A 25,909-nucleotide genomic window follows, 5' to 3' on the forward strand; every position below is an offset into this window, starting at 1 on the left:
AACAGAGAAGTCTGGCTAAAAGCCTTCAGTTCTTTCTGTAGATATGCTCTTCCAGCGCTTATTCACTCCTCTCTACTTGTGAATGCTCCATAACAAAAGTCAGTCCCCTGCTCTTTTGTGTGCAGAATGGTTTCACCTCCAGCATCAGGCTGGCTGCTCTTCCTTTACTGCAGCAGGAGCCAGGCTGAGCTGTAAGACGTGTATTAAGGCACTGAGACCACCAACGCTCCAGAGCCTCTCTGCGAAAGCACACCCTGCGACCTGTTCATTTGAGTCCCCATGAGTGTCATCTTTCTGTCACCTTCTGTTGTGCTTGGCCTCTGCTGGGGCATCTCTTCACCATCATTTACCTTCCAGGTCGCTACAGTTGGCTGCAGAGCTGTGAGTTGGTGATATCTCCCACGTGTGACATTTCCTCACTTGATTTTCAAGTGTCTTTAGATTTAAGCCTTGAATGTTAGATTTTGCTTGTAGTTTGTGTCTGACGCCACCTTTTTCATTAGCAGTAATATAGCGGTTTCGAAGTTGCTGCACAAGCTTTGACTATTTCTGGAGCTGATTTGCGTGTGTGCACAGCAGTAGGATTTTATGCTGCAAATTCCCTGCAGTCTTTTGGTATAAACTAGTGTTTCTGCCCCAACAGAAGGTCACAGATAAAAACAGAGCTGGACATTTAAATGCCCAATGCCTTGAGATTCATCCCTACTGCTGCTACTGCCCTGTTGGATTTATGGAGAGTAAAATTGTTTGCTGGACAGTAAATATTAAAATGTGATTCTTTTAGCTACCAACAGTCATTAAATATTACAGAGTTTTAGCAAAAGCTTTTCGTAATGAACTAAATACTGCCGTTGCATGTCGCTGCTCCTTCCTGTAAGCACAAACTTGGGTTCACTTTCATGTAGTTACGCTTTTTGGCTGTCAGAAGATGCAGGTTGCCTTAGCCCATGAACTCGGTGGCGCGTGGTTCTTCGGTGTCGGTGCAGCCCCTCTGCAACAGACCTTGAGCCTGGGGGGCAGAGGCACATCTCACACACAATTACACTTCAACGTGCAGCAAGCTTAGGAGGTTAGAAGAGGGATCAAGGCCTGTACCTGCCACGGGGATAAAATGATGTTAGAGTTCTGTTTCTGCAAACCAGATGGGATCTCTGGTTTTTTGTTCTGTGAAAAACATTTCCCCCTTCCCACTCAATACACAGAAACAGAATCTAATACCTCCTTTTGCTGAAAAGTAGGTAAGGTGTAGGAGTAAGCAGGACTTGACAGAAATTGGAGAAGATTGATCTCTCCATTGCCCACCAAGCAATGCCGGTGTGGCCCTGCCAGCACCCTGGGAGCCTTGGTCAGTGCAGCGCCGTTAGACACCCACGCATTCAGTCACTGAAGCAGCCAGGGAGAAGATGAAGAGGGCTGTGGGAAGAATAATAGATTAGGCCAGGAGAGCGACAGGGAGAGGAGAACCCCTGCCAAGCTGCTCGCAGCATCAGTTGCCCAGGCTCCAGAGTGGCATGTGGAAGGCTGAAGCGTGCAAAGGACATTCAGCCGTTACTGAACACACTGTTCCATTTTAAACCTCAGGCACATGGTCAGTGGGCGGTTGTTTAAGGAATCGTGTTCCCTTCACTGTTATCGTGTCTCTTTTTCATCTAAGTGACTAATTTTTTTTGCCCTTCTCTCCTAGATCTCAGACCTGATACGACAAAGCACAAAGGAGTCCCCAGTCTGGGAGTTCCTCAGCTTGGGGTATGCACTCATGCTCTGCCCGTTTGTCGTTGTGCTAGGAGGGATGTTTTTCCTGGCCACAGCCCTCTTCTTCCTCAGTGACCGAGCCAAAGCTGAACAACAGTGAGTAACCTGGCAATTGCAAATGGGGAGGTACCACAGCCTGTTTTCTCTCTTGAACGTTATGCTTGTACTCTTTCCCTGGCCTTGGTCCTTCCAGGTAAAGGATGTCGGGTTGTGTGTTAAGAACCTCAGCTCAGCAAAGTGCATGAGGCTGCACGAAGCACAGGGGCTCGGGTCATGCTGGCTGGGCATCCTTTACACGCTTCTGCTCTGGTGGATCTCAGTTGTTGGCCATACGGCCTGGAGGGGAGCACAGTATTTGAGATCACAGGCCCCTTTTACCCTTGCGTGAGCATGCCACAGCCCATACCATCTGTGGTGAGGGGCTGCTGTGTGCTGGAACCAGTGGACTGCTAGGTGAAGAGCAAGAGATACTTTACAGAGCTTGGTGGTCAGCTTTGAGCCCACAATTCCACCTCAGCCCCCCATGCCCTGCTCACTACTTCCAATACACAGGAACATCAGGCAAGAAGGAAGCAAGCTGTGTATGTGGGGACATACGTGCTCAAGGGTCGCTGTATTGATAGTCTTTCCTAGTCCCTTATTGCAGCTTGTAAAAAAAAAGCTACTGTTTTTCAGTAAAGAAACCGATTCGGACCACCTCACGGTTGGCAACTACAGTAATTCGGAAGACGCTTCCACATGACATACAAACTTCTGGGGTTAGTCTCTTTCTCATAATTGTCAAAAAATAAGAGTATCTGTGTATAATGTCATGCTGAATATGTGGGTAGGTGACTAGTCTGGCAACTCTAAGTCGCCTTTGCCTTTCTCCCACTGGGAGAATGGGAGACATGCAGACATACAATGCAGACGTTAACAGCCTGTCGTAATTCTGCAGACAAAGGGAGCAGAGTATACCATGCTGTGCCTTAAGGAGAAGGGCCCTGGCATGTCACTGTCGCTAGACATAGTACAACTAGAAGGAAAATAAGGTGTTTGACATAAGTGTGCAAACAGTTTGGGTGGTACTTTCTGGCTCACGCTATCATATCAGATGGATGCAAGCGGTTTGGAAGCAGTGCCACAGATGGTGCTGTGGCCCTGTAAGAGCAGTTCCACCTTCCTTTTACTAACACACACAAATACCAGAGAAAGGAAAGGTTTTCTGCCTCCTGGTGCCTTTAGATATATATGTTCCTCCAATAATGAGACTGAGGAAAAAACAAGACTTCATCATGTATCTTGTAAGGAGGTTAAGTCCTGCACAGCTGAACTTTAGTGGGGCTTTGGAGCTGTGACATGACTGATGTGTGCCTGGTTTGTTTCTGCGTATAAGGGGTTTAAATTGCAAGAAGTGGAACTGGAGATTAGATGTTAGGAAGAACTTCCTAAGAGAAAAAAGAGGTAAATGCTACAGCAGATTATTTGGAGAAGATGTGAAAGCTATCCTGTGTTTCTGAAGGACTCCCTGGCTTGGTCTTGAGGCAGGAAGATGGGAACTGCTCTCTGGCTGCCTTCCAGTCCTGTTTCTGTAATTGTGCACATAAGCTGTTCATGCAGGTCTTTAAGTAGTGATTGTGTGGGGACATGGCAAGATGAACATAAGGGTGTGCTCAAGGTGGCTTTTTCTGCTGCAAGGAGCCGCAAGTTCCATTTAGTGATAAGGCAGTAGTAACAGAATGCAGCAGATGAAATCCCTCGTGTAGCCATAGCGTCAGCCTTCCCTCAGGGCCCCCACCTGTTTGTAGGAAAACTTCAAGGTTTGTCTTCACTGTATTCGGAGGGGAGAGCACTTGTTCCACTTACTTAGAATTACGGTGGAGAGATGTGTCCCTCTGCACCATGTGTGTTGCCAGCAGGGCATGAAGGCATCTCAGGTGGTGAAGGAGGATTTCGGTATTCAGGTACTGATGGATTCGGGGTCACTCCCATCTTTATCAGCATGTCTAACCCCACCCAGACCTTTATACTGGGCAGTGCACTGTGACACCCAGCCAGTATCACAGCTCCAGCGGAGCTCTCACAGAAGAGGGCTTTCTCAGGAGGCACTGCAGGTCGCAGGCTGGTTGCTCACGGGTTGACTCTGCGTGGGTGCCAGCACTGGTGTGTTGTACAGGCTTGTTTTACAGTGCACCAAAACACCAGCTTTGCAGCAGTGTTACTGCACAAGGGAGAACACATCCCACAGCTCTGCTTTCTCCTGCATGAAAGTGTTTATTTCTGTCTGTTGCTGTCTAGCCTGACCAGATTAGGTTGTACTCAGTTCATGTCCAAAGCATACCAGCTTCCCAACCAGTTACCAGTCCACTTTTTGAAGAAACATATTTAGGGTTCAGATCTAGTTTTGTTGCTCTCTCAGCATCCTTCTCTTTCCTGGTTTGTCTGATTCACGCTTGTTTATGAATTTTATATTATTCAGCTACTGATCCTTCGTGTTGCAAACTGGCGCAGATACAGAGGGAGAACAGTTGTCATAAATAACGGTTAACAAAATAATTTCTCTCAGATAACTTGTACTGCACTGTTTCTGGGATATGCCCACTCCCATGGTAAAAATACTCTGGCATCCTACAGTCAGATCCCTGGAGAGTGCAGCTTAATTCAGGTTTGACACATTGCTGAGCAGTACAACAGGCTCTTGAATAAGGTTTGCAGCTGCGGGGTGAGGCTCCTCTCCCTGCCACGTGCAGTGGTGTCTGTGCCGTCCACTGGGTCCCGGCTGCCGTTGCCACAGGTCAGTGGTCTCCTCAGAAGAACTGACGGGGCAGGATTTGTTTGTTATTAGCTGCACGCACGCCTGTGAGAGAAAAGACAACAGAGCATTTTGCTATTAGCGGCTTAAAGCTCCGTGCTGGACTCCAAACCCGACGTCCAGCTCCCACCTATCTGAGAGGCCATCTGCGCTTGGCACTGCGCACCTTTGGCACGGACAGCTTTCTGCCCAGCCAGTCCTCCCTCATCCTACCTAGTACTCGCTGAGTACGGGAGAATTTCTTCTTCAAGATGTGTCGTTGTCCCGCTGCAGTCAGTCATGCTGCTCAGACAACAGGACTTGGAAACATGCTTTGCCAAAAGAAATCAATTAACCTGCAGGAATCACAAACGCTGCTGTCACACGCCAGAGATTAAACCCATTCATCACCAGTAGGGTCAGGGCACACAGGGCAGGTGTCACAGACCTCTCTAATGAACTAATATGGAAGAAAAAAGTGTAACACTGCTCTCTGCAGCTCTGCCTATGGAAATGAAGCTTTCCCTGCTTGAATTTCCTTGCCTCTGTGAAAAGTAGTTCAGGGGTTTATTGCTGGGATATTTTCCTTTGTTTGTTCCTTTGTGTACTGGTCTCTGGGCGTTTGCTTAGAGATAATTTCTTCTTCCAGGCAGGACAGAGTATCAGGACAGCAACCTCTCTTTCCTGTAAAGCTTCCTCCCGTTTCCACCACACTTCCTTTCAAAAACAGAATTTCCAAGCTTTCAGTCCCTTGTGACTTTTTTACACTACTTTTATCATTGCCACAATTCCTGGCATATTTTGTAGATGACTGTTTTAGCACAGGAATTCCAGTCAATATGGCTGCCCCTCTCACAGAAACACTATGAGAAAAATTTCTTTATCCAGCAATTCTTTTTTTAAAATATCACAATTCCTTTATAACTATTTTCATACAGCTTCAGAAGTCTGACAGCTTAAAGAGGCTTTTAGTAAATTTAGGACTAGCAGAGAACATGATACAGTACATCACCGTGTAATACAATCCAATCATTTTTGGTGCAATTTTTATAACACATATTTAATCCCACCCTGCCAAAGTGATAAGAGAGAAAATGGTTAAGGATGGTTTCTGTAAGAGCTCTTATGCACTAGTAATAATAAATACTTCAGTTCTTTTTTAAACCACTCAACTACAATTCCTGCTGTGATTTCACTTGACTGTATTGTTGTTCCTTCCCTGTTCTGTAGTACTGCAGTGGAGGGTTAAAGCAGGCATATTTTATTTCCAAATGCAGCTGCACTCTGTACAGTATTTTTCTTACCTGCTTAATGAAAATTTGTGGACCCAAGCTCTACTTGGAGATCCTCTGGCAGACAATACGTACACGTACAATCTTGCCATGGCAGAGCCCTACAGAAATGGATCAGAAATCTGAAGACCTTCCTTTTATTCCCTCGCTCCATCCCCGATACCTGTGCAGCCTTGGCAGATACCAGCCAGAAGGCAAATTTCTGAGGTCAGGAGTACTTCAGGTACTTCACTTGTCGGAAGTAAAAGCTCAGCACTGCTGAGAATTGCATCTGTGGTATGTCTGTGTCCTCTTCCTCGCTCATAACGCAGATAACTTGAGCAAAGCTTCACCCAAGAGAGCTGCAGAAGAAATTCCTGCACTGGTACTTATTAGAAGCAATGGCTTCACCAGTAACGGGGAAGAATGTGCTCTTTTTATTATAAGAAAAAAAAAGTCCTTTCCCCAACTGTGACAACTTTTGGGTGCCAGGGCATATAAATCACTGTAATGTGATTAGCATGTAACGTGGCTCTTTCCTGGGCAGTCCGTGAGTGTCAAGCGTCTGGAGCTTTACTGAGCGCCGATCCTCTGTCTCTGCACGGGCCCAGACCTGCAGGACCACTGATGCTCTGCAGCAGGCACAGGGCGATCCTGCACTCCTGTCTCCAACAACGGCCACTCCCAGTTGTTGCTGTGGGAAAACCCAAACTCACCTAGATTTTTCCTGAGAAACACCACCCTGTGCAGGTGTAGGATAATCTACCGCTCAAAGGAATTTTTTAAAAATATTCTTTTTATTTAATCCCTGGTTTTATACCTGGATTTTCTGTTTTTTCCCCACATCCTTGCAGAGGTACAGAAAGACGCTCTGGGTGGATATCCCAGATCTATAATTGTTAGTCCCTCTCTGCATCCTGCATGATGTACGCTGGGTCTTTTCGCCAAAGATACAGCAATGCAGATCAGGCAGCAGGATGCAACTGCAGTGCATATCCCTGGTGCAGGCACGAACAGGAATAAACAGCTGCACTGATGCAGCTGATCAGAACAAAGGAATTTAAGTAGTTAACTAGCTACCACCCAGCACTTCAGAGAGACCTGCAAGTATAAATGGTTCACCCATTTGTTTACATGACAAGAATTAGGTTATTTAAACAGCTCTAGTAGGTTTTTCTTCTCTCCTAAAATTAGAATTAAACATTTAATAAGAAAAATATTTACTCTTAACACCTTTATCAGGTGTGGAAACTCTTGCTGAGTAGTGGTGCTGATTAACATTTCATTTTACAAGTGGGGGGTAGAAACACAAGAAATAAAATATCATTACAGAAGAGATAGTGCAAGCCACAGAAAGAACAACTCCTAGTCCACACGCCTTTTCTGCTGTCTTAAACACGGCACATCTGCAAATTACATTACAGGAAAAATGAGAATAATCCATTTTCAGACTCTTGTCTTCTGCCTCACATCAAGCTTATTTTTAGCCTTTTCTAGAACTAGATATAAAGTAATCTCGCAGTTCTCCTATTGCAGCAATTTGAAAGTGTCTGACCTTATTTTTGCTTTGCACATTCTGTTATGTGGGGCAGGGGAAGGACTCACAGAGTTGTCAACCCTCTTTCCTCTGATTTTTCTGTGGCAGCAGTTAGAGACAGAAAGGACCCACCAGATGACCTTGTGGTGTTGCCAGCAAAGGACAGTGTCCCCTCCATTAATAGCATCACAGGTATTAAACTGGCACGCTAGACTCGTACACAGCATGTTCCATTCTGGTAGTTTGCATTGCTAAAACGCATATTTCTTCTATGAAATATTTTAAGCTCTATTGCAAGAGTTTTCTTCAAGAGCCTGGACACTTACTGTAGAGAGATGTCTCAGTGCTGCATTGAAGCAGAGTCTGGATTTGAGGGTTTCAGGGCCAGCAAGTGGATTTAACCAAACAGCTCCCGTAAAGGGATATTTGAGGGACAGTTCACTCACTGCTGATATTCAGCTGTTTAGGGGGAATAATATGATTGCTCTGTTTGTTTTTTACTTTGCAAAAGAAGAACAATAATTAAGCATTTCCTACAGTGTTATAAACTCACAATGCTTTTTTAGCCCAGATAAGATGTTCTTGGCCTTTAAAGTCATGTGAATTTACAGCAAAAAGCCCAGATCAGGATGCAGAGCATCTGTGATGATGGAAGAAGAGAGGCAAGGAGTGCATTCTGGATATCTGAGAGTGGCATGATAAAGATGCATAGTCTGCAGATGGAATAAGATTAGACTATTAGGTGGTTTATATGGAATTGAAGCGTTGGGAATGTGAAGGGAAGAGGTGGTGAAAATGTAAGTAGTTATATTATTGCTGGAAAAAGCCTGCTTGTAGAGCTGGTTTGGGTTTTTTTTCTCTCCCCTGTTTACTAGCCATAATAAAAATAAATAAAGCCAGCAAATGTAAGAATGTAATGGCTTGGGACTGGCTGAATTTTACATACTGGTTTGCTTCCTCAGTTGGGAGCTGCTGGTTTCATGCAGATGGAAAATACGGTCTCATATAGAAAAAATAACTGATTTGTCCTGTTGCTTTAGTCGACCTGCGGATTTCCTGCAGGTTAGGTAGGAAGATGTCAAAGGGCAGTTTGGTTGTTCACAGATGTTTTGAGCTCAGTTGTGGTCCTTACTCAAAATGCTCGTGGTGCTTGAAATATGCTGTTCAAGTTAATTGTTGGCAGCAGGAACTTTGCTTAAGCACAGCAGAAGGATGGAGCCAGCTGGTGCTGGCGTAGCTCTTGCTAACTGTGAGCTGCGGAAGAGGCTGCAGGCAGAACTTCATGGTTCTCCAAGCCCACCAGTTCCCCACACACACTGCCCTTTTGAGGTTAATCTCCTGTGCCACGGAGAAAGGGAAACAATATTCCTAGACTATTCCTAGCTACTGAAGTGCTGTTCTAAAGCAGGAATGGAATTTCTCCATGTGCCTGAAGTTACAGGAAAGCAAAGCTTGCTTGTCCAAGAAGAGCACCGGATCAAGAACTACTTGGGAGTTCTGCTGCTGTCTTGGCTACTGACTCTCTGCTGTGACCTTCAAGAAGTCAGATGCTGTCCCTAAAAAGCTCGTCAGTGGTAAAACAGGATTAAAAGCACTTGCCCACAAGGTACAAGGGGGACTTAAACCATACGCTTACAATGGATTCAATATGTCAATTTGCATTGTCATTGCAAAGGACAGTCTTGGCATTCAGGGACTTCATCACACAGGAAGATATTTTAAACTCAGGCTAAGACAGTTTCTTTCTAAGGCTGCCCTGGCACAGATAGGAAATGTGATGAGAACCCACACAGGTGACTGGAGCACTGAACAGAAGGCAGCCTTCCAAGCCAGAAACCCTTTCTGACACAAGGAAATAGAACAAATCATGAAAAATTCAGCCCTGCTAGTGTGCTTCCTGAAGCCTGTCATGGTCACAGAGCGTATTATGAAGGTATTGACTTTTATCAACAGTAGATGACCTCTTCATGTGGAGGAATCTGCAAGGCAGATTTTCAGCAAGCTGTGACTGTAGGTGTGTTCATTTACTTGTGGTTGGGTCCTTGGCCGGAATGGCATCTTCTAGTGAAACAGGGACAAAACTGTTGGAGCATTACTGCCAGTGCTTCAATAAGGAGTGTCTTCAGTGTTTTGGCTCGGTCATTCCTAAAGTCGCTGCCAGACCACTACCATGTGCCAGACAGGGCTCGCCCAGACCGTTACAGCAGAGCAAACCACAAGGACAGTTCCCCATACCTGGTAGCTTAGAGGTTGGTGAAAAGAGCTGTATCGTGAGGCAGTTATTTTGGAAGGTAAGAAGTATGTTTCTAATCAAGTGGCATCAGGAAGTTATACAGGATTTTCTGTTTAAAGATTTAATTTGATCCTATCTGCTTTTTATGTCATGTTTTATCCCCTTTCTCATTCAATCATGCCAAGAAAAAAGCAAGACCCTCCACTTCCTCTTTCCTCCATTATTTCAGTGGCCATAAGAGTGTGATATTACCCACATCTTCCACGGCACTAAAAATCCCACCACCTTAATTCTGAGCCCATCAATATTTGGCAGAATTAGACACACAGGGACAGACTCAGGCACAAAGTTTTGGGGGCTTCAGAGACCCGCAGCTTCACTAACTTCAGGACTCCACATTAGCGTACCACCGTGGAGCAGTAAGGCAGTTCATTTCCATCCCACTCCTTGATGACCTAATGAGTGCTGTTAACCGCTCGTCTTCAGATCTCTTCTGTTGCAGCTGCCTGGAAAAACAGAAGGATTATTGATTTTTTTTTCTTTATGCCAGTTTTCTCCTCTGTCAAGATCTGCAAAAGAGGAAAAATAGGAGCTGACCTCTGTTTCTTCCTCTGGAGGCAAATGTGCTCAGCGCCTAGATTAAATGAACAGATGGAAAACACTAACAGAGTCTGCGCAGCTTTACGGGGCTGTACTGAATAGAGAGAAAAAAATGTATTTGCTGTACATGATCATCACATTCTGTTTGCTAAACCCACTGATGTGGGTTTGGCTTCTGCAGTGAGCAAAATAAGAGGAGAACGCAGAATAGCCATGGACGACTTTTTGATTAGTTTCAGAGGCAGAAATCTTTGCATGAACTCAGTGCCCATGTGCGTGGCCCTGCTGGCACTGTGTGTTACCAGATGAAACTCGGTGCATTTAATGGGGTTTGACCGATTCCAGGTCCTCAAGGGAAATGTGACAAAATCCCAGGGAAATGCAGCTCTAAGTCCCTAGTGGTGAAACACCAGTGAGACGGAGCAGGAGGGTCTGTGCAGAGCATGACTGAGGTGTGATAACATCTGAGGGGTGGTTGGTTGTGTTTTTCTGGTGTTTCCCAGTCCTGCATTACCTGTTTGGATCGCTGGCAGGCCAGCTGCAATAAGCCTTACATCCTCCTGAAGCCGACTCTGTTTATGAGGGTGTTGACAGTATGCAGTGATGGAAAATATGAGTAGGATGGTCTGTAAATTTGTGTCCATTTCCCTCCTTTGTTTACTGAAATGTTAATGTGTTTTGGCAATTGGGTTCAGCAAGGACTTATTTAAGGCAGTTGATCCCTGCAGTAACAAGGTGGTGGATGAAGTGAGCCCAGTATGTGAATCTTACTCTGCCCTGACATTTCTCCCTTTCTGAACCACAGCTGGTGAATGAGGAGGTGGTTATTGTGCAGAGGACCTGGCCTGTGCCTACGCCCACTTTCTGCTTCTCTGCCTTAGTGATCTCTTTCCTCCTTCCAGCTGCAACTACACTTATCCTCTTGCACGTGTCAGGGAGAGCACAGTGACAGCATTACTGCTGCCCTAGGATTTTAACTCACCTGAGGGACCTGAGTTTGCGTGCATTTGAAGATCAAGAAACCCACTGCGGAAGGCTGCCCCGGCTCTCCTACTCTGTAATTATTTTGTCAGTTGTCTGCAGGAATACAGCGATAACAATAGCATGAGCCAACCTCGTGTGCAAGTAACCTCCTGTGTTCAGTTACCAGTCGATAAAATTCACTGTTACATCTGAAAGTCATACAGGTGTGGAGCTCCAAGTGCTGATCCTCAGCCTCTGCTTGTCTTGCGCAGGTGCAGACAGCAACACTAGTTTTGAATGCTGCTGATGAGGTTTGGTAGCTGGATTTGCAGAATGCTGCACCTGCCTGGGCTGCTGAGCATCACTGACACACAGCTGGAGTGTGTCATTGGCTCCAAGGCTTTGATGCTAAAAAAACCCTCCTTAATTAGCTGTATTTGAAAGAGAAATTGTTTTTTCATAGATTTAAGGCCATAGTCTCCTTACCTTTCAAGGATGTCTGTCCATTTAAACATTTAATCACCTAAAATTTTTGGTTTTGGCTAAACGGAGACACCGTGATGCTGGTATCCCTTCCTAAAGCACTGCTTCAAACAGGCACTTCATAGCAGATTGCACAGTACTTCAGAAATAGAGAATTCTCTGCAGTGAAATGAAGGAAGGAGAAGGATCCTTAATCACGGGCAGTAGCTGCTGCTAAGTCCAGTGATCTAGCTGCCCCCGTAGCCCCACTACTCATCTGCTGAATGAGCTCCTGCTAGTCAAAAAATGAGTTATTTGGAGGTGAGAAGGGCCCCATGGAAGCATTTTATTGTTGGCTGTAAAAGTTAAGTGATGTTAAGTACAGCAGGCTGTAAAAATTAGGACATTATTTCCTGATATGCTTCTCTCTTACAAAAGCCAGAGCCTGACTTGTCTAGATAGCAAGAAAACAGGGCTTTTGGAAAGCTGTAGGATAGTAAAACACATGTGTGGTGTTTAAGTTATGTATGAAACTTAACTTTAAATGGTGTCAACAGCATTCACAAATGCTTTATATAAGCACAGCCTTTCTCTTGTGCACGATGGTGCCGCACACACGTGCACGCAAGCGTGTTCTCCTTCTGGACATCCTGGTGCTTTCTTGAGTTTGAGCTCCTGAACAGAGATGATTGATAAATTCATGGAGCTCAAGCATTCCGTAGCCTATACCATATGGAAAGGCAGTGGGACATAGATCCTGCCAGTGCTTCTCGCACCTTCACCCTAAATTGGTGGAGCAGATGGAGCTGCAGGTGAGAAGGGAGATGTGGGTTTTATTCTTGCTGGCACAGGGTGGAGCAGAGTGTTCTTGGCTTGGATGTGGGCAGCAAAAACTTTTTCAAAGGCCTCACAGGACCCAGATTGTGCTGGGAACGGTAGAGCAGTGATGGCTTTACTGCAAACTGTCATCTCCAGTATCTGTTGGCTTGGTGACCAGCTAGACTGAGAAGAGACAGAGATTTGGAAAATAATCTCTGCCCAGTTCCTGAAACAACGTAGAGTATAGCTGACCTGTAAAAGATCCTGGCCACTCACCTGTTACCTTAAATTCGTCGTCTTTTTCTTACGCAGTTCTCTAACTGGCTGAGGTGCTGTGAAATTAGATCCATTTTACATAGTATAAATATTTAACAGCTCTAGAGCATGTAGCTTAATATTAAACAGTCTTATAAATACTTCAGAATTATAGATGCTGTCACACTACATGGAAATGGTTTGATAGGATCTAGGAGAAATATTTAGGTTTGACAGGAGAGGAAATGATGGGGTTAGAAGAGTCAGCCACATTTTTAACTGCTGGAGGAGCCCGTAAAAACAACCCAAAAAGTTGTGCAGCTTCTGTTCTTGAAAGGCAATTTGGGTAAGTTTCCTCCCCCTCAGGAAATAACAGAGTGGTTCCCACCCCGCTCTCTTCAAGGAATGAAAACATCCACAATCTTAAGAAAACACTGCAGAGAAAATAAAACAATTTAGGAACCAATGTTTAGTCAGCAGATACCACCAAATCGGAAGTGACAATCTATTCAGTGTGGGATTATCGTTATTAGAAAGGCAAGTGGGACTTTAGCAGGGATTTAGATGCTCTTGAGCCTTGTTAGCTTCAGTCCATGTACTACATTTTACCACCTAAGAGATTCTAAAATTTATTATTAGTGGTTTTGCTCTTAAAAAAAAAAAATCACAGCTGACCTGCTGCCACCTGTAAGCTTGAGCCTCTCTGAAATCAGGCTGTGCATCAGCCAGCGACCGCTGCCTACAACCCTGTGCTTCAGAGAGAATGAAGACGGCACTGTCCGACACTGGGGAGACTATTTCAGTTCCCTCTCGTGCCCACCAGCTTCCTGTGAGATCCCTCAAAGTCACTTCTCTCCCCAGCAGGTTCGCAAGGCATGTGGGGTCTGATTTCCCATGAAATCTTCTAAATGCATTTTAGGATTAGCCCCTCCAGGCCTTTGTTCCCATCTGTAAAACAGAGATAAAGCAGAAGTTGAGAGAAATGTGTTAAAATACAAAGAATGAGTAATTCTCATCACTTGGGCACAACATAAGTACTTATGGGGAAGGAACATTTTATCCCACAGGAGGCTGAACTATCAGTAATACAGGAGGAAAGGGGTGTGTGTATTTACAGTTCAGCTGTCAGCAGTGCAGGTGGGTTCTGTGCTGAACAGAAAGTAATGGCAAAACTAACGTTTTCTGTATGTATTCTGTGTCTTGTAAATGTGTGGAATGAATGACATATGTTAAGGGATGTGACTTTCAAACAACATGATGGCCCATTCAAACAGCTGGAGTTTCGGTGCTCTAGGATAGCTTTGTAACACAGCCTGGTTTATTTCCTACTTGTAAAGCCGACTGCAGCGTTACAAGGTGGTAGGTTTTCTCTCTCTGATGGAGTCTGAGAGTTAAAGCACAGTTACGATGTCCAGTACAATGCAATGTCCAGTGCAGCAAGGTTACCAACAATGGTAATGCTGCAAAGAAACCTGGGTCAGCTCCTGCATCAAAAATATTTCCGTTTATAGCCTGGAAAGGCAGGAGAGACACAGAGGGGCTTCTATGCATCTTGGAGACGCATTTTCTGTGAGGTTCGTGTGAAGTTAAGAGCTGTAGGCTGGACTGGGCCAATTTCTGATGCAGAGATGTCTTGGGAGGTGTCCCCTAACCACTGGTTAGTTTTTATCCTGGAACACGTGTCTGAATCCAGCATTGTACCTTTTCAGGAAAAAAAAAGAGTGTCCTGGGTCAGGTATGGAGTCTGGTGAAGAGCCACAGAGGAGTTTTAATGAATTAGCATTTTCCAAAGGAAAATTATGTTTCACTGAGAAGTTCTTACCTGGTAGGACTTCAGGTGGTGATGGTTTCTGTGATCTTCCCTGTAAACCTGCCCAAGTTTTTCACTGATTCAGAAAGAAGCTGTGCTTTTACATGTGATGGCAAAAGCCTGCTGCAATCCTTTAAGGTATAAATTCTGCTGGTTCAGTTTATGTGTTATTTTAAGTTAGCACAGCCAAAGGGTACGAGAAGGCTCTTGCTTTGTGACTCAAGTTCTTCTCCTGTTGGCTGGAGCGCATTTGGGTAAAGGCATTCAAAGGTGCCAACGTCAGGCCAGGTCCTCAGGTGAGGGGGGCTGGGTCCTGTGTCATTACTAAGAATCCGGGAGGTCTCTCTGAGGTCGGTGAGCATCTGCAAGAGAAAGCAAGTCCCAAAGGGCTTAGAGTTTTCCTTACAGCCCACCCAGGCGGTGCTGTGCTTAATGCTGTCAAAGGCGATTGCGCCCGTCCCTAATAACCAGTCTGGGAAGGCGTGACCAGTGTGGGAGAGAGGGGAGAGGTGATCTGCTGCAGCAGGAGAGCTGGTGAGGAGGAAGGCGGAATTGCACGGGGCACACACTGCAGTGAGAAGGAGCAGGTCTAAGGGGTGACCTTTGTAAGGTGCCCCACAGAGCAAACGGGAGCTGTGCCCGCTGCCCTCAGCTGCAGGAGGTGCAGGACAGCGCGCTGCCCAGATCAGCTCCTGCCTGGTGCCGCTGCAGTCCTCCCTCATGGACTCCATCCATCACTTGGGAGCAGTTGTCTGGAACAGCAGCAGGGCTTCAGGAGCTGAAAACTGAGAGACAGCTCCTTTTTTTTCCTTAATTTAATTTTTATCAGTGGTGACTGTTTACATTTATGCTGTCAGGCTGAAGGACACCATTCACCAGCCACTGTGTAAACAGTCTTGTTACTGGCTTAGGGAAACAATTGCTACGTCTGAATGCCTTTGGGACCTTCCCAAATCCTTGTCAATTAGTGTCAGCAATGTTACTTGGCATGTTCCAGCAATTGTCAGAATTGCTATCAGACACCACTGTGACAGGGTTTCAGCTTTATACCATGGTGCAGGACAGTTATTAACGTCCTATCTCTTTAGCTAAGCAACAGGAACCTGGATTTACTAGGCTGGTATGTTTTTAGGAGCCTGTTTCTCAGCTAACTGTAGCTCTCACATGTCACTTTTGTTTTCCCTCCCCCAGGGTGAATCAACTTGTGATGCCACCAGCCTCTGTGAAAGTCTGAGACGGTGAGTGACCCAAACCAGCAACTGGTTTCAAGCTACCCAGCCCCTCCAAAACCCCCATCAACCCATTTCTTCCCTTGGAAGCTGGAAAGAAGTTAACCTTAGACAGTCATGGCCTGCACCTTTGCTACTCTCAACCCAAATCAGAGCAAATCAAGAACAGGGAAACCAGGGGGTCAAGTGTCCTTTGTTGCACTGAGTTGCTTTCAGAAACTCCTTTGAGCTCCTTTGAGCAGACAAGGCCATGCAATGCCTATCGCCTTGACCAGTAGCACGTGTGATTGTCCAAGGCCAGAGCTTAGTTTTTTGCCTGAACATCCCTTGCGTTCATAAAACCTGCTGCAGCATTCTCTTGGTCCAACATCTGCTCGCTAGCAGAGGACCATTCCTAGCATATTCCACATTTTCTGCAGAAAAATGTTTTCTGGCAGCAGATGAACCTGCATGTTGTTGCTCGGACTGTCCCCACTGCAACCCTTGAGCCAGGGAGACAGAGCCTAGGCCTTGGCAGCGAGCCAGAGGGAGAGTCCCACTCCCGCTGCCCTTTCCTCTCCCTGGTGTTCGTGCTATTCTTATCACTCACCCACAGTCACAGCACTGCAGCTCGGAGCTGCAGCGATTGATAAACACTTCCCAGCATTTTACTGTAGCCAAAATTAATTAAAGTAAGCTTTTGAAGAGGAGCTTGCTTTCCCATAAATTAATTGCATTGAAAGAGTAATCATAAAATCAGAACTCAATAACAGACTTGAGAATGGCCTTTTGGAGGAAAGGATTTAATACAACCTCTAGTACAGCAGACGTGTTATATCCACAGAGGGGAGTATATTCTGGTATAGACTACGGTTATAACAGGCCTGCCTGCACCTTGCAGTCTCTGGGCTGGATGTGTCCTCACACATTGTCATTTATCAGTAGCTTTTAGACAAAGTGGTTTTTTTTTTTAAAAAAAAAAGAGCCTCAAAAATCTGGGAGCAAATCTGGTGGTGTTGCTGACACTTGCTGAGTAAAACACGGCACACTTGGGTCCTGTGCACACCTAGGTTTTACACTGTACTTTCTTCTCTTTTGCTCCAGTTTTGTCCAGGTTGAGAGAAACCAGGCCATTGTTATAAGGAATTTTTCTGTAACCCAGCAGTCACTGATTTTTAAGGTCAGGGCAATTTCCTGCATAACATGGAGCACTGAACCTCTCACAGGAAATCCTGCAGCGAGAGAACTGGTTATCCTTCCCCCATACTCTAGAAAAGCTGCTGGCCGCTTAGATACACCACAGCATGCACAACTGGTATCTCACCAGTCCATAAATGTGCTGAGGCTGCTCTTCAAAGCAAGTGCATACCACCAGCACGCTGGGAGGAAGCCAGTGTCTGCGCTGCCTTGTGAGCAGCAAGGCTGATAGCTGAGCGCTGCTGGTGGGGATGCGCATGCTGGGCTGACACCCCGGGCTGGGCTCCCCAAAGGGCAGCAGTTTTGAAAAGTGACAATTTAGGGCAAGAGGCAGTCTCTTGTTTTCTGTAGTGAAGTGATGGGGATAAAACCAGTCTGGCAAAAATTAACCCTGTTATCCCCTGAGCGGTTTCAACCCATGTCATGAACAGTTGTACCTACGCTGGGCATAAATAAGACATGGTTGATGCCCTTAAAACAATATGGGCAGGAGTCTAAACCTCCTACTGGTTCACCTCCTTGGGCAGATTGTGCCTGGATTACAGGGTATTTGTGTTTCCAACCCCAAAAGCCTGCAGTACATCCCAAAATGCTGTCTCCAGACTGGTCAAGCTGTGCTCACCTCCAGCTTGCACGGAGGCAAGGGGTCCCTTAGCTGGCCTCCACAACAAAGCTGGGGTGCCTGCATTCACCAGTACCAATCCATTCCTGTGACTACCCCAGTAACCACCTTTTCATTTCTTTGCAGCTGCAATGAAGGAAACAACACGTGGACTCCTGCTCCCACCACCACCTCACCAATCTCAAACTCAAAGCCCTTCTGTACTGGAAACCAGTGGATCCTTCAGCTCCACACGGCCCGGGAAGGGTTATCCAGCACCAAGTCAATCACGCCACTCCAGCCTGCGGGGTCAGGCACCAGGAGATGAGCAGGGCAGCCTGGAACACAAATACTTCTTGAGCATAAGGACGTTCACAGGTTCCTCTGAGCATCGAAAGCAACTGTCCACTGGACCCACAATGTGCTACCCAAGTGAGTGACTGTAGATTGTGTACATGGGTTTAGTTGTAGCCAACACAGTCCGCATTGTTTATAGGACAACCCACGTCCTATTGAATGCTGCTGTTCTGTCACTCCCGCACCCAGAGACTGCACTAGTTGGGGACCTACTCTGTACATCACCTTTTCTTTAACACTGAAGGCTCAATTCAGATTATTATTTTTTATTTAAATATGTCATAAGATGCTTTATCTCTGCTGAAGACATTAGATGACAGATAGATATATTATATATATATTTAGATAAACAGTTTTTATTTAAACATTTAAAATCTGGAGCTGCCTGTGCAACCAATACCAGACATGAATAACATCCACAACTCTCCTCAGCTCAGTGCCCTGGTATCAGGCCCTGCAAGGGCACTGTAGGAAGACCTCCAGTGGATGACTACCTGTCACCTGAGGCTGAGCAACAGGACAGAGGAGAGAGTTTCACTGCACTGCGTATGCTGGTGGTTGTTACAGGAAGGCCCAGAACTTTGGACAGAAATACCTGGGGGCTCTAGAGTTTGTTCATATGCTAAATTCAGCCTGGCCTAGGAGGTTCGCAGGTTTTTTTTAAAATACCAAAATCCAGCTGGCTGATTTGCTTTACCTAGGGCCTGGTAGTGCAATACTGCTGTGCCAGTGACACGTGCTCTGTTTACATGCATATCACGTTACGTGTATTGTCAATGCTCGTTCTCCCTCTGTCAGTATTTTCAAAGCCGGTGGCTGATACTCTACTGTAGCTGTTTCCTTTGGAACAACACTTAGCTTTAATGCATGCCCAACCCCATGCACAGTCCCAGACTACTCTTACTGGGGTGGCACTTGGTCACTTTTATCTTTATGAAGATGCATTTGAGATGTTGAATATGGAAAGCCAGTGTCTGAACTGTGTTAGTCCCAAATGCAGAAGCGTGTCTGTAACGCCACCAGAGTGCCATTTCACAAGCCAAATCTATGCTATGGCAGCTTGACGCCCCAGCAGTGTGGGGAAGGCAGGCGAGCACAGGCCCTGGAGAGAGAGTCAGGCTTCCAGAAGGGCACTGGCTCAGTGAACTCCCCACTCCCTTTCTCCTGTTTAGATGTGTCCCATAGTTTAGATACTCCCCTCCAGGTTAGCTCACAGCTCCAGGAGGTGAATGCACCTCACTCTTGTGCTCATGTTTAACAAGCAGCTGAGGCTGGGCTGCAAGTAGGACTAAATCAGCAAAGGAAATGCCAAACCAAGGCTGGATGCGAGTTAGGCCTGGAAGCTGGCTGTCCTGATTGTGGCTAAGTTTGTTCACAGACACAGGAAGGTACTGTCAGTACATGTGGGTTTATCTCCCGTCCCCTTCCAGGGTGTGCTAGGACCTACAGTACAGCTTTGTAGTAGAGATGGTCGGTAACTCCAGGCACCAGCGAACTGGTGGATACTCACCACACAGCCAGTCTCTGCCCAGGCAGGTGGGTTCAGAGGGTGACTCCTGGACCAGTGGGAGCCTTTCCTCCTCATCACGCCCCACAGGACTCTTCTGCAGAGGTTGCTCTGTCACCTAAAATACTTTCACAGTAGCTTTAAGACTTGGCTAAACCACTAGAGCCAGAAGTTTTCCTCGAGTGCCTGGGCAGGCTCTGGAGAACAGCAAGCAGGTGCTAGAAATAATAAAGCAAAGCAAATCCAGAACAATGCTTCATTTCCCACCTCGTGCCACTATTTACATTCGTAGGGGAAACACCGCCTCTGCAGTCCAGGAGCCAAACACTTGGCTTTAAAGGCACATGAATTTCTGATTCCCATTAAGAAATTCCTTGTTAAGCTCTTTAAAAAGAAACAAAAAGCAACCCAACAATTGGTCATTTCATCTCAGAGACCAAAGAAGATTAGCCACATTTCCTAAATTGCTTTTCTGATAGGCTCTCTCCATTGTAGCACTTACTGTCAACAAAATGAAGCATTTCTGCTGAAGTTCAGATTAGGAATTGTCCTTAAACTTAATTCTCAGGAGTCAACAATGAAAAGGGAACATAAGTGTTTTGTAATTTCACAAGCTCTCCGTGTTCAGGACAGGCCCCCATCCTTGTTAGAGAAGCGCAGCGCTGTTACAGGAGGCCAGCTTTATCTTCTGTGCATATGAAGGACATCGCTGTGGCTTGCTTTAAACAAGGAAAGAGGGAAGGGAGCAAGCAAGGGAGTGAGAAGCGAGTCCTACCTGCAGCAGTTCCACACCAAGGGATCCCTGAATCCCTGCTCCCACACGTTCCAGGCTAAGAGAGGGAAGCCAAGGCAGCAGCTATGACAGCTCAGAGATGAACAGAAGGGAAAGGAAACGCAGCCTTTCCACCTCCTGCGGATGCTGCTGCTGCTTTACACACCCATGACCCATATTCGAAGGGCCAGAAGCTGAAAGGCTGCACTTCTTGTTGAGTGTTTCCTGGTTTAGCTGTGAAGAACTGTTCAGTTGGTGCTTCTGTAAAGGTATTTGGTCTATTAGAGGGAAACCAGCTCACTTACATCAAGGGTCTGTGGATTAAGGTAATAAGAGGTACATCAAGTCTGACATGGAACATATGTATTACCAAACAGAAACTGGACCTATGTTGCCATATAAGCCCCTTCCCTGGATTCTAACATACCATTCCCTGTCCCAGGACATCGGCCCATTTCTGTTGGTATGTGACTTGGGGCAGGTCACTGCCTGGCCTCAGTTTCTTTATGTGCAAGGCTGAGATACTGCTGAGATGCTGCATAAACAAGCGATGTTTTGGTTCTGTGCTCTACTACAGGTCAGAAGCTCCCCATTATTAAAAAAAAAGACTTAAAATATTGTATTATACTGGTGCTGAACTCTGGCCTTAGCATGCGATATTGTGCTGGTTCCCCCTGTGACTCCAGTTTATGTAGGCACAGATGGAACCAGGCCTGGAAGCTGTTAGGGCCATTCCGTTGTTGACCTTGTGGAGCAGCGTAGGAGCAGTGGAACAATTTTTGGTACATACATAGGAAGTGTCTCTGGAACGAGACTAGAAGTCCAGCCTGAATGTGTATGACTTGTGTTCAAGCTGAGTAACAACCCTCGTGAAAATTAGTATTTCTGGTTTTATAAAGAAAGGCTGTTAATAGGAAAAGATAATTAGTTTTTAATAATTAATCCATGTATTTTAGTATCCATCACACCCAATGAAGCAAGATTCCAGCCTGTCACTTAAGTAGTTTTCAGGTCATCGAGGTTATCTTTGTGGTTCCAAACTTCAACACAAAATTAAATAGTCCCAATAAGGACAGAAATACCATCAAAGCCACTGATCTCTTGCACACAAAATCACTTCATGTGAATGTCTAAAAATTAAGAGTACACAAACAGAGGCCCTTGAACGCATTTGAAAAACCTATGGGAAAGTACTACCAAAAGGCAGTGAACCCTGCTCCCTCCTCCATCCCAGCACATACACATCTGCGAGGGAAAGGTGTTCAGTATATCAGCTGGTGCTGCTGTGTCTTGCCCCCACTACCTGTTCCTCAGGGCTGCCACCAGTCCTTCCCCAGTGCTCTGCCCCCTTCCCCACCTCTGCCTGAGGGCTGACCATCTCCGATGGTTTGCTGCAAGGCGCAGGCTCCTTCCAACTTCCCTGCACTCTCTGGGACCTACAATGTTGGATGCAGCCTTGCTGCACTCACCAGGGTCCATGCAGGGTATCCAGGGTGCACCAGGAGGGTCCAGCTAATACTGCATTTGCACCGATGCACCCACTGCAGAAGCAATTAGGCGGCTGGTACACAATGAGAGGAACAGAGGTAATGGGAACTGCACAGAGAGGCAAGAAAATACCCAAAAAGCTGTGAGCTGCCAACCCCAGTTACTAGAATGCCTCCTGCTGCATCGCTCAGAGGTAGAATCTGGGTGAACCCAAGAGCCTCTCCCCTTTACAGACTAAGAGAGCACCTCGGGGTGACTGAGCCCTACAAACGAGTGGCTGTACTCTGGAAAGCAGAGCTCCTCTCTGCACCCTCCGTCCTAATTGTTTGGTTTCTTCTCCATTTGCTTTATTGTTTGGTAAACCAGCACTTACAATCACTTTTGCTACGTGATGTACAGGAGTATACAGTATATTTTCTTGTTATACAAGGGAGAAGTATAAAATAGTTTTCTGATTTCTTTCAGAGGCAAATGACTATTTTATTTTTTAAGAACAATTGATTGTGAATCTCAGAGTATAAAAAAAAAAGATAAATAAGCCAAATATATACCTTTATGTAAATTAAGAAATAAAAGTATTTAAAACATACCTCCTAGCTCCCTTTGTGTCACCTCTTGCTCTGGTTGGGCACTCCTGTGGTTGCTGTCTGCAGGGCTGGTCCCTGGGACAAGGCTGCCCCGAGCTCCACCAGCCACACAGCTCCTGCCAAGAACACTTTGATGTGGATGGCAATGAACCTACCTGGACACCAGCCTGCTGGAGATTGTTTAAAAAAGTAACACAGTGAGCCGGGAAGGTCAGAGGGGTGCTGGGTGACAGCCTCTTCTGAGCTGGCTGCCCGGATCCAGCCCCGGAGCAGAGCAGGGAGGGATCAGAGCTGCTCCATCCCCTTTCTAGGCCCCTCACTGCACAGCAACGACAGATGTGAGAGCTAAAAGGCCTGGCTGATCTGACAGATGAGGGCAGCTGATGTGGTGGTAGCTATGGGGCAGATGCTCAGGAAGACGGGCAGGAAGCAGGCCAGGAAATAAATTGCCAAGTGGCAGCCATGGTAGGCACCCAGGCTGCCCTTCTCCAGGGATCCTACGCCAGCTGTGCCTGCCAGCTTCACCCGATGGCAAAAGGAGCAGCGAAGAGGCTGGTTCTGCTGCTCCAGGTGTGCTGCAGCCCCCCCGTCCTCCTGCCCTGGTCTGCAGTGGCAGCACAGACAAGGTGCTTTTGGGTCTCCCTGACAGCTGTGGAAGAGACCTCAGCCTCCTGCCTTCCCCTGCAGCACTTCCCTTCAGCATTGTCCTCCTCCAGCGCAGTGCAAGTGGCCAGGCCGGGCCACCCCTGCCAGCAAAGGATTTGTTGCTTAAACAATCAACCCTGATCGCCTTTTGGCAGCGCATCTCAGGGCTCTCAGCTTAATCAGACTGTGTAAGTGAAGTGATTAAACATAATTTTATAAATTCTGATGTTCCAGCAGCTAAGCTTTGGAGCTCAGCAGCTTTAGCTTCCATCAACCAACAACTGCTACCATGACTGTGCTGTTGACATTTTTTTGGTCATGGACATACACAGGCACGCACGTACACACACACACACTCTCGCTCTTCCATCCCCACTTGCCTTCCCTTGCCATCCACCCTCCCCACGCTGTTCCTGCAGAGCTCTCACCCAGGCCAGCTGCAGCCCGACAGACAAGACGACAGCCTGGCTGCACGGACTCACACAGAGCGACTACACGGACCATCTCCAACACGTGCTGACCCCAGAGCTGCGCCTCACCTTGTGAAGCCCAAGTTGGCTTGTACGAGCTGATGCCATTTATGCTGTAGGTGCCCTGGTCTGACTGCTGGTGTGTCGACCACCTTTGTATGAAGAGGCCCTGACCACACGGCAACCTCTTTCACTCCTAATCAACTCCAACACGCTACAACCACCTCTGTTGGCCCTGGCAGAATCTCTGCGTGACATGTAGTACATTAATTCAAAATAAAACATTTAAGTTTTAGCATTCAAAAATATGCTTAAACGGACACAACATTTACCTCACTTGCATCCTCTCCGTGGCTATATGCGATGACCAACAGATGCAAGGCAAGGCAGGAGGAAATCCCTGCGGTAACGAAGAGCCATAACATGACCCTGTTTGCTGGGTGCCAGGGGCAGAGGCTCCTCGTGGCTGGCCAGCCCGGGACACCCCTCCCAGCACAGCCAGCCTGGGGAGAGAGTCACTGCCCCCACCCAAACCAGCACCAAACACCTGGGAGCGTCCTGCCCCCCCCAGCACACGCTGCTGGCCTCCTGCTGAACAGTGAACTGGCTGGTTTCTCATCTCACAGCACGAAGCAGAACACTACAAACCGTGTTGACACCCCAGTTTGAGCCAATTCCTGTAACCTTGGGGCTTCTGATTATAAGGAATTAATCCTTTAAGAGACAGCAGAAAATTAAGTCCTGCTTCCACTAAGATTTGGGGAGGACGGGTTCTCCTTTGCCTGAGAAAGGGAGAAAAATAAAAATACAACTCACCATTCTGCACGCTGGACTTGCACTGAAGTGTTTCTGAAGCCGGCAAGACCAGGCATGGGGCTTCCCTGTCTTTTAGGTGTCTCCCAGGTATGTCTTGAGCCTGTCCCAGGCCACATTTTACATTAGTCTGGAACAGCTGGAAATAAGCTCGGGACTCATGTCTTGGCAGCAAAAGCAGCTCAGAAAAATCTGTTTCTGTTGTCCCACACTTCAAAGTAAAAGCTATTGCAGATGTTTTTCTCCAGAAGAGGACTGGCTGCTCCTGAGTTGATCACAGCTCCTGCACTTGCCCCTTGGCATTGCGGCTACAAAGCATATTGGCCACAAGTGACACTTCCCACCCCACAGGAACACGTCGCCAGCACCAAAACCCAGGGCTTCTCCTGCATCATCAAGATCCCCCCACTACAGGGCAGCTAATCCCCCCCAGCCGTGTTAGCAAGGTGGCTGAGCCACCGCTTGCCTCAACAAACAGCAGGCAGAGCCACCTGCCACAGCAGAGGTTTGAGAGCCACAGACTCATCTGCAAGGATGAGATTCAGGGGGAGGACAGAGACCTGAACACAGCTATTCCAGCACAGGCTCAGCTTGGGATGGTGAGATTTTTAATCCCCTTTGCAGGGAGCACATTTTACTGCCCAGCTTCACCCGACTGCCACCTGCAGCCCTACTCCCAGGCACAGACAAGCCAGCCTTGTCCCAGCCTTAGCGCCCTGTCCCAATCCTCCACTAGCGATTCAGCCCTGACTCTTCTGCCAGTCATAGGCAATGAGGAGAGTCTTAACACACCTTGGGACCAGTCATGGCTTCGGTTAAAACAGTCTACAGCCTTCACCCAAGAAGCAGGCACCAGACCAGGAAAGGCAGTTCATAGCCCTGCTCCTCCCAGGACCCCCTGGTCTGGGACCCAGGCCACGTCCCCGCAGAGGAGCGCTCCCTTGAGCTCCGTGTCCCAGGGCCTGCAACTATTTTCTTGTGTTCAGAAGAATCCCTGAGCTCCTACCACTGCCAAGGAGCGTCTGAGCCCAGCACAGCTGAAGAGAAAAGGTTTCATTAAAACCAAAGAGTGCTCTATCCCCTAAAGGTCCAGCAACAGACAGGACACGAAATCAAGCAGAATAAAACCTTTGCGATTGTTAAAAGGCACAAATAAGTGCCAGTGAAACACGATTTGACTTGGTGGATCAGTGACTGCTTTCCATAAACTGTGCATCAAAGCCAGCCTAAAGTCGGGTAATTTAATTGGCAAGAGAGTTGTTACTGAGGCACAACTCACACGATGCCTCGCAGCGTTCCTGTCCCTTTTCCCCTTGGCCGCTCTGCAAGTGCTGAAGACTGAACACACACACGAGCACGGCAGCCTCCATGCTGGCAAGCGCAGATCAAAGCCAACCTCTCCAGCTTGGCAGCTGCCATCTGGCACTACCCAGTTGCCATCCCTCTGTCAGAACAACAGCTTGCATGGCTTCGGCCTCCTACTTCCACCTTCCCTGGTCTCTCCCCAAAATGGCAGTGACAAATAGATCTGCATGGACTCTCAACCTCTGTGACCCTGTCCCATATCCAGAGTGGCCCCGCTAGCCTCCGTGGCCCCAGCTCACACTCAGGCAAGGACTCACCCAGCAGCAGTGGCCATGGCAGGAGCGCGGTGGCTCTGGGGTGCTGGGCAGATGCATCCTGCAGACAGGAGAAGGTTCCCCCCTTTGCGGCCTGAGCTCTCTCAACCAGCTCACTCCAGGGAGCTGTTAACTCAGACCTGCTATTTGAACCAGCCACGCACAGGCAGCAG

At 47.1% G+C, this 25,909-nt stretch overlaps 1 protein-coding gene across 1 annotated transcript in view; it reads left to right on the top strand.

Annotated features, from left to right (window-relative positions):
* LOC137671913 (sphingosine-1-phosphate transporter SPNS2) overlaps positions 1-22,138 on the top strand; it is a 95,167-nt gene extending 73,029 nt beyond the window's left edge. Inside the window, exons 10-12 of the mRNA XM_068415782.1 lie at positions 1,685-1,848; positions 15,664-15,710; positions 17,626-22,138. Of these exons, the coding sequence (XP_068271883.1) occupies positions 1,685-1,848; positions 15,664-15,706 (207 nt within the window). The 3' untranslated portion in view covers positions 15,707-15,710; positions 17,626-22,138. The remainder of the gene's footprint in view (positions 1-1,684; positions 1,849-15,663; positions 15,711-17,625) is intronic.
* The last annotated feature ends 3,771 nt before the right edge of the window (positions 22,139-25,909 follow it).

This window comes from Nyctibius grandis, chromosome 18 (genome assembly GCF_013368605.1).
Source record: "Nyctibius grandis isolate bNycGra1 chromosome 18, bNycGra1.pri, whole genome shotgun sequence".
NCBI lineage: Eukaryota > Metazoa > Chordata > Aves > Nyctibiiformes > Nyctibiidae > Nyctibius > Nyctibius grandis.